Source organism: Limulus polyphemus, unplaced genomic scaffold (assembly GCF_000517525.1).
Source record: "Limulus polyphemus unplaced genomic scaffold, Limulus_polyphemus-2.1.2 Scaffold645, whole genome shotgun sequence".
NCBI classification, from domain to species: Eukaryota; Metazoa; Arthropoda; class Merostomata; order Xiphosura; family Limulidae; genus Limulus; species Limulus polyphemus.
This window is the reverse complement of record NW_013666255.1, coordinates 281,936-291,421: the sequence shown is the minus strand read 5'-3', so window position 1 is coordinate 291,421 and position 9,486 is coordinate 281,936. Positions and strand designations below refer to the sequence as shown.

Sequence of the window (9,486 nt, the reverse complement as noted above, 5' to 3'; positions counted from 1 at the left end):
GTAGTATAATAAACTTTCTCAAGATCACAAACAAGATGCTCACACCTATGGAAGGCTTTTCTGATTGACGTTTCAAGTTGAATTAGATTGTCCACACTAGATCAATGATTGCAGAAGCCACACTATATGGATGAAAGAAAATTGTTTGATTCAAAGAATCAAACAAGATAAGCATTAACCATCTTCTTCAAAACGTTACAGATGCAGCTGGTAAAAGCATTAGTTCTATAAATAGGTGTCTTAGGATTCTTCCCAGGCTTAGAAAATGAATGACAATAGCCCTACACCATAGCTCAGGAATCCACTTCGAGGGCGTAATGTATTACAATATTCGAATATGAAATATAGTAGCGCGTGCTTAAAACATTTCCTTTTGTTTTATTATTATATTTGAAATAAAGTTATTAAAACATAACACCTTTCGCCTTTTACCAGAAATTTTAACTTCTTGTACGAGGTAATTTAAAACATTTAGATGTACTTTTTTCCTGGGCCATTCTGTATAAACTTCCAGTGAAATATTTATAATATACAAATAAGAAACGAGCACATGTAAAAATTTCAGCTTACCCACGTTTTATGAGCAATACATTTTCAAGTTAGAGATAACGATCATAACTGTTTGTTTTTTTTGTTGTTTTTTTTTAGTGTCTGGACTGCTTTTGTTGTTGTTTTTTCAGCAAACCTATTGGTAGTTATTATCAGCTTCCTCTCCTGTGTTTCTACAAGCAAGCTATCCAACATTCTCAAAAGTTCTTTTCCAGAAGTTTTACACGTGGCACTACATCTACATCCCTGCCCACGACTGTTAAGAGATCAAGCTATTGAAATTCCAGACATGAAGTCATTTTCGAACCTTCTGTACATGATGCAGGACTTGCGCACAAATAGTTTGCGTGACTGGGAAGACATAATTTTTCTACACGATTCTTGTATTGGTACGTTTCATTTAGTTATTTTTTAAAACAGAATTACAATAATTATCAGTTCTTACGTCACTTTCAAACTCCCTGTGTATTCAACATAAAGATACATAATTTCATATGTTCAAATTCGGGGTTCAATTTCCCCACAGTAGACAGAACGTAGATAGACCATTGTGTAGTTTTATGCTAAAGAATCCAGCCAACAACCCTTTCAAATAAAGCAGTTTTAAGAAACTAATGTAAACTAACCTAATCTAGCTCTTGTACTAAAAATCATAAAGTTTTCATAATATGACTCAGGCATGAACAATTGGTGACTCGGAGGTTGTATCTGGCCTGCAGAACAATTTTAGTTGACCTGCTAATAATAAGCACGTTAGCCTTGTAGGTATTGATATCGCTATACTAAAATGATTCCAATGTTTATAAAATAATATATATAATTTATATATAATTATCTGATGTTTTCGAAATATCTTAATTAATTGTGGTGAAAACTAAAAATTTGATGCTTGCAGTTTTGTCAGATCTACATACTGTAAGTTGCATATTATGAATCTGTTAATTTGTGAAAAGTCCCTAGACTTATATTTTAAAGTACTGTTATAGAACAACTTATTTCGAAGAGAATGGCATTCAACCTGCTAAAATTAGTATATGGGCCTTGAAAATGTTTAATAAATTGTGTGACCCGTCTAGAACCTCAATGTATTTCACAAATAATCCAATTTTGTGGATGTAAGTCAGAACATTTTTTGCGTGAATTATGTATCTTTTTTTCTTTCTTTTGGCCGCTTCCACCTATCTGAACTTTAAACCTTAAAATAAAACACTTTTAGAGATAACTTAATTAACTATCTTTATTTGATATTTTTCAGCATAAAGCTACACCATGGATTTTAGCATTGTAAGTTCATAAATTTACTGTTGACCCACCGGCGGAAACCTAAAAGTGTCATAAACTGGTTATACATTAGTCTAACTTTACCATAACGAAATGCTCATAAATGGTGTACACGGCATTTCGATTTTTTTTTAAATCAGGACTCAAAAGTATTAGATTCTCATCACAGAAATGCACATTCCAGCATCATTTTCTTTTTTTATTGACGATAATTTTGCGTGTTAGAATTTAACGTATATCGTTCTAGAGCGGAGTTTCTCCTCCTCATCCTCTATTTTACTACAGGTAAAATAAGATGTGGTTAGGTCTCTCCAACCCTACATAGCGAAAAAAGACGATCTTTTGTAGGTGACCAAAGAACTAAATATGATGACCAGTGTGTTCTTTGTAGCAGAAGATGGTCATGAAACAGTTTATGTATATTGGCGGCCGGCATAAAGGATATTAGTGAAGGTAATTAGAAAGCTGTTTATATCGCTTGTTTAACATAGCAACGAAAACCAACAACTAATCACTTTTAATTCTTTCCGTAAATAGGCCTAGGTTTGAGCATGTTGGTTTAGCAAGTGAACGTTTGGATAATCCGATACCGAATTAAAAAGTGTGCTGCCGGCTGACGCTGAATTTTTGACAACTAGATTGTTGTATATTTTATAGTTTCAATTTGATGGATGGTTTTATTCGATACAATTAATAATTATCATTTCAGACGTAAATACATTAGAATCTGTGGTGAAAAACTTTGTGCTATCAGAAAACGGTACCCAAATGACCGCCGTAACAACATACGAACTGAGTGAAGATCACTTCTCCTTAAGCCTACGAACCATTTTCAGCGAGATTTTGTCGTCTTACACGAAATTCCGTTATTTTGTTGTTGTTGGCCAAGATTTCGCATTACGGGCCGTTCTCAAAGAGGTAAACGTTAATTTTAAAAGGTTTTTCCACAGAAACACACAAAGAAAATGTATCACATTTATTTCATGTTTGTTTTTCTCCGTTGATCCTAACGATAACCACCAATTTTTAAATACGCTTATTATCAAATGTATGCATCTACAAAAATGCGGCTTTTATTGTTTTACAGACCCTTATATCGTTTAGTACAAAAGAAGGGCCAGTTGCCTTTGAATGATTAACACAGAATACTTGTCAGAAAACCGATATATATATACCATATTAAAATTACATTAACAAATGTTCGCCATTAGGTACATTTTTTATAATAATAATGCTTTCACGCTTTGATTGTTACATATCCTGAGATTTCGTCGTTAAGTCTTTCAATTAGTCTTTGCTTTTGAGAGCCTTATATTCAAATTACATAAAATGTAAATCGAACGATTAATATTGTTAACCAGCGGATAAAATAAATAATTACGGCGTATTTTGATCGTTGTCGTTATCTGAGTATAATGTAAAACATAATGTCTCTAAGAACAATGTTTCTTTTTTTCAACAAGTTAAGGAAAAGACGGCACTGTCGTGACTTTATAGTGTTATTTCATTAACTTTTAGCCTATAAGTAGTTTTCTATAAGCTTTTAATTTTTTTTTTCTAAATAATGAAAACAAATATGAAAACAATAACTTTCTCTGAGTGTGTGTGTACACGAAAACTGTTTCAATTGCTTTAAGGCATATATAGCAAATACTTATGTATTAAAACTCGCTTCTTTTAATTCAACACATTACGTTGTGTGTATGCAGTATTTGTAGTTAAAATGGCCCAAGATTCAATCTCATAGCATTAAATTGTCAAAACTTTTTTGGTGGCATGCTCCCGGATTCTCCCAGAAACGACATGATTTGCCTGCTGGTAGTTTAGCTGTGGCAATGGCCTGACCACTCCAAAAGTGCTTTCTACGGCAATGTATTTTCAACAATTTATCCTGTCGTGTGTCCAGGAAATAGCAGATTGTAACACACATATATACATTTATATGTGTGTGTATGTTTTTAACCACGCACTTTAAACTATTTTGATTTATTCTAGCTATGCCCTCTACTTTATGTGTGTAGGGAGGAATATAATACTTTAAGCGTAAATAGTTGTAGTAGTTAATTCTAACTACACAGTTTCCAGCGTACGAACGAAATAGTAAATACAGTTGCTTTAATTAGCGTATATCTAAACCTAGCCTAGATTAATATAACTATGTAATATTTTCAAATTGTTTTTTCTGTCTTAGATCTAATTGAAGTTTCTTTCTGGATAACATTATAATTAGGATTTGTTTATTTCTGTTCTTATAGTTTGTTCTATTTCAAATTTAGGTTATTTTTATTTTCATGTTAAAATGACATTCTTCATGTTTAATATGCTGTCCAGGCTCAGTCGATGGACTTGCTGAATATGTACCGTTTCTGGATTTTTATCAACCCTTTCGCGTCCTTTCCCGAGCAGATGTGGTCCTCTTTTAGTATAATTCCTGACAAAGCTAATGTGGTATCTGTGTATCCTGAAGACAATCTAGACTTTTCCAAACATAGCAGTATCGTAAGTTGGTGATAATAATTTTTGTTGCTTGAAATGTTGAACTTTAATAACCTCCATAAAACAAAGTTTCTTTAAACATCTATTGTATATTTATTAATTAATATCCTCCGCTGGAAATGATGTTAGAAGAGACAAGTCGTGAAAAGACGAAACTACATTAGCTATAATAAAATTTTAAAAAATGCTTAGCGTTAGTTAAGCCTATTTTTTTATGTTGATTATATTATTTTATTTACTTATTATTAAAGACTTCTTTCATTACGCGTGAACATCCTTTGTTGTTGTAAGCGACTGTAAATGTTATTTCATGACATTTTGTGGAACCTAATATTATTTATAAACACATTTACATGTGTTTTATTGGTTTTAATTTGCAAGACAAAAAAATAATATTTTAATTACATATTTTGAAGTTTGATTTCTGTATATAATCTTAATATTGTAACATTTATTATTATTACCAAGGAACATACATTTTATTGCCTTTAAATGTGTTTAATAAATTCGAATAAACGTTTTTATTTTTAGGATAAAGCTAAGAAGCGAGTTGACTTAGTCTTGAACAACATGAATAAGGTTATAAAGGATATGCTACAAACCAAGCAATTAAACATCGCAACACCAACAGCCAGACAAACAACGCAGGCTATGGCAAAAGAAAAGTTTCTGGTATTTCACTTTTTATGAACTGAGTAGACGAACTCAGTTATTATTTTTGTAGGCGGCAACTAGAAAACAAACAACAACAAATAATTAATAAATGTTAGCTGGTATCTCATAACTGGATAAGTTTTAATATAGTAATGAAGAAATTGCTTTAGAACTTACATTTATAAGTTACCAATGGGTCTTCGCCAGATGGCAATGCACAAGAAGGCTGCTGATACTGGCGTTTTAACCATGTTACCGATACAAGTCGGCTGTAAGTAATGATAAATACATAACTTTTCATTGTGCCGGTTTTTGTGTTCTTTTACTCTTTACATAGTGTATATATATAGGTAGCCAAGAAAATTTGATTCATTGGAATTTCATTGAATAATTTTCTTTAATTATCCATGGTTGTTTGTTTCTTTAGGCTTAATGGCGCAAAGCACCAGAGCTATCTAGTAATAAGAAAAGGTCACAAAACCAAAGATAGCATATGAAAAAATGTAGAAAAAAGAAAGAAAAATAGTATTTTTTATGAAACAAGATTTAAAAAAATACATAGAGTTAAAAAGACCAATGGCCCGTACAAAGCTAAAAAAGCGGTCAATTTGGACAGTGTCACCATCACCAATGGCACTGTCCAACATAAAACATGTCTAACATTATACCATCTGTGGTAGTCATAGCAATGGCATGAAAGTAAAGTGTGGACAATTGTGACTTGAGTGCCACAAAGACCACACATTGGCGGATCAGTCCTTTGTAAAATAAAAAGAGTAATGAAACTGTGGTCAATTCGTAGCCTAGACAACGCTACATTTTCTCTCTAATCTTTATGAAAACGAGTCGGCCAAACAACAAGAGGAGACTGTATCTGGAAAAGCTTGTTATGAAGTTGCTCACTCAAAATCGACTGCCAACTGACGTGAAGCCTGGCCTTGATCATAGGTCTGTAGCTCACATAAGGAACGGGCATAGCAAAGATAAAAACACGATCACTCTGGGCAATGTGACCATCATCAATGACACTATCCAAAGATAGGGGTAAACCCCAAGAAAAAAACATATCTAAAACAGTGCCACCGCTCACAGTCGTAACGCAACAATGAGTTAATAATGGCTATTAGTACATGTGTCATGCCTGCCACATAAATATAAAATTACATCCATGACCTGTACGCAGATATAGAAGTATGCACGTAGCAGATTATATGGCACTATATAAACCACAGACTACATTAAAAATATTGGGTGTTATTTGCTAAGTTGTCAAATAAACGTAAAACTACTCTACACAGTGCGCAAAGATGCTTTTAATAATATTGCCCAGGTTTTATTAAAATACTCACAGCCATTTTGCTGTAGGCTGGGGGACAATATTAAATAATAATAATAAAGAAGAACTAAATTTGTTTATTTTGTACTCAGTAACATTCCAGATGTTATATTTGAAAAATAAAGTTACCATCATCAAATGATTCGGACCATTATTCTTGGATCACTAAAAACAATATTCCGATTTTGGAATGTTTAACTAACTTAAATCCAGTTGTTGCTCATAGTTCTACTACATTATATAAAAAAATAGATCTGAAATATTTAATCAGAGTTTTAAATGATCAACTTCATAAATTTGTAGACAAAGAAATAACACAGGCCTGCGATGGTTTTATTGTCTTGAAATTTTTACACGCTCTACAGTAATTCCTGTACGCTGAGTCCGAAAATGATATCCATTTTTCTCCAACGCGTACAGATTTTTCACTAAACGTCATAATGCAATACATAAAAGAAGGACCACAACACGTAGTTTTGAGACTAAAAAACGTACATTTCACACAAAAAATCAGGGTGAATGAGGATGCATATTCGTTTGACATCAATGTTCTTCTCTTTTCTTCAGTTTGTTTGTGTTTTTGTTACCAAACATAATAATAATAAACAATGTTCATTGTGCTAAACGAAATAATAATTTGATCTAAGTAAGTTTTTTCTTCCCGATTTGTAAAAGATCCTTACGTGATAAAAAAAAAAGAATATTATTTTCGAAATCTGCGTAGCTGAATTATGGAAAATCCGTTATTAAAAGCAAAACAACTTTTATGAAGTTTAAATTCGCAGGTCTGTGTAATTATTCCAAAATTTAAATTCAGTAAGCATCAATGTAAAAAATATACTTAGTTTTTTCTATCTATAATAGTTATATTACTTTTAATGTAGAAGTGTATAAACAAACAGAAGGTATTTCGATCGGAGCAAATTTCTCTTCAAACATGGCCGACGTGCATCTGTTCTTTTATTAAAATTCATTTTTGAACCAGGTATTAAAGTCTAATTATACATCTATACTTCTAGTTACATAGATGATCTAATCTCCATCAACAACTTGCACTTTGATCTAAACTTACTATCTCCAACGGAACTTATAATATTAGATCGGTTTGTTTTGAATTTCACGCAATACTACATGAGGGCTATCTGCGCTAGCCGTCCCTAATTTAGTAGTGTAAGACTAGAGGGAAGGCAGCTAGTCATCACCGCCCACCGCCAACTCTTGGGATACTCATTTACCAACGAATAGTGGGATTGACGCCCCCACGGCTGAAAGAGTGATCATGTTTGGTGGGACAGGGATTCGAACCCGCAGATTGCGAGTCGAGCTCCCTAACTACCTAAGCATGCCGGGCCACTTATAACAGAAAGAAGCAATTGACTATGTTTGACAAAAGAAGGATATTTCATCCCCCCTCTTGGTCTACCCATCCTAACAGTGTTGTTCCCGTCTATTCTGTTAAAAGAAGTCTAATTAAAAACACCTTAGGTGTGAAAAAAAGGTGCGGCCAAAAAATGTATTGAGCGTGCAACTTAAACGAATGAAATCCAAATTGGCAGTCAAACTTGTAGCTACACTTATAGCACTGAAAAGAATTTCACAGTAAATATTCGTTCATTAGTTAGCCAGACCACGTTTTTTGTTCAGATTGGAGTATCATGGTGGGTAAAACAAAATACGCGGCCTAGCTAACTAATGAATGAATATTTGCTGTCAAATTCTTATAAATGCTATACGTGTAGCTCAAAGCAACGTCTTCAAATAAGTTCAAACAGTGGATAAAATATTTTTAACCTAATTGGAATGGTTTGCTTGCTCATTATTACGACAAATTTAGTTTAAATTAAGCTTTTTTTAAGTAAAAAATCAATATTTCTTTATTTATTGATATATTTGTGAATGATTTTCCGTAGAATTACATGGAAAAAAATAATATTTACGAAAACTACGTCATAGAAAGTGTTGACGCTTTTCGTTCAAGTCCGGAAGAAACTGTAAACAAAATGGTGAAGATAGGAGAGTGGAATCTACTCAGAGGGTTGAGGTTGAACAATGAATGTTTATTTGAGAAAAAAACTCTGAATCTGGGAGGACAACTTTTAAAAATTGGAATAGTCAATGTAAGTGTCTTAATGTGTTGTTGCAATATTGAAATAGTTAATGAAGTGTCTTAATGTATTGTTGCAATATTGAAATACTCAAATAGATAATGTAAGTGTCTTAATGTGTTGTTGCAATATTGAAATAGTTAATGAAGTGTTTTAATGTATTGTTGCAATATTGAAATACTCAAATAGATAATGTAAGTGTATTAATGTGTTGTTGCAATGAGTATCCTTGTTTAGGGTTTGAGAAAGTCTTTACTACTATTCTTTACTTTATGTCTCTTTACCTGGTTTCTGTTTATTGTAATTATAATGTACCAAGAACTTTGATCAGTGTAATTTATGTACTACACTGTAAGTACATAATATAATTTAAGATATAAATGTTTACGTAAAATTTGAACTTACTTTCTGTTATCAAAATGTGAAGTGTATATTGAACATAATAAGGATACTGAAGTAAAAAAGGAATGATTATTCATTCAACATAAAACCAGAATATTAAACTTTTATATGAATGTTTAGTTACGAAAGTCAGCAACTTTAAATTAATGATGACTGAATATGAGCCACAGGTCTGAAAATAAATGATTTAAGTTAAATACATATATTTGCCAAATGTACAAACATATAATACACTCCATGTATAAATCAAATACATTAAAATGCTCAAAAATAAAATTAGTCAATATATTTTCCTTTTTTAAATGAAAATCTTATTTTTACTATACTTTCTCTTATTATAGAAATGTAATTGATTTACTATATAATTTCTTACTCTAACTTACTTTTTGTCTATTCTGTTAAGGCTTAGTAACAGTTTCATTGTTTTGCAATTCTTACTGACTTTGCACAACCAGTTATTTCCGCCTTCTTACTACTATCTATTTAAAGTGGCGCCAAAAATTTATAAAATATTTTTAAAAAACAACCTTTTATGTTTTACATTACATGCCCCCAAAAGGGAAAACATGAAAATATTGTTCTTTTATAATTTAAAATTTTCTCAAAATACACAGCATGGTCCCAAGTAAATAGACACCACCTTTTCAGAAAAAATGAAATTTT

The 9,486-nt window shown here is 32.0% G+C and overlaps 1 protein-coding gene across 1 annotated transcript in view; it reads left to right on the top strand.

Moving 5' to 3' along the window:
- The window catches only part of LOC106459661 (ionotropic receptor 93a-like), a 41,574-nt gene that overhangs the window by 6,328 nt on the left and 25,760 nt on the right, over window positions 1-9,486 (top strand). Inside the window, exons 2-6 of the mRNA XM_022386194.1 lie at window positions 681-938; window positions 2,540-2,748; window positions 4,162-4,329; window positions 4,858-4,998; window positions 8,227-8,433. Of these exons, the coding sequence (XP_022241902.1) occupies window positions 681-938; window positions 2,540-2,748; window positions 4,162-4,329; window positions 4,858-4,998; window positions 8,227-8,433 (983 nt within the window). The remainder of the gene's footprint in view (window positions 1-680; window positions 939-2,539; window positions 2,749-4,161; window positions 4,330-4,857; window positions 4,999-8,226; window positions 8,434-9,486) is intronic.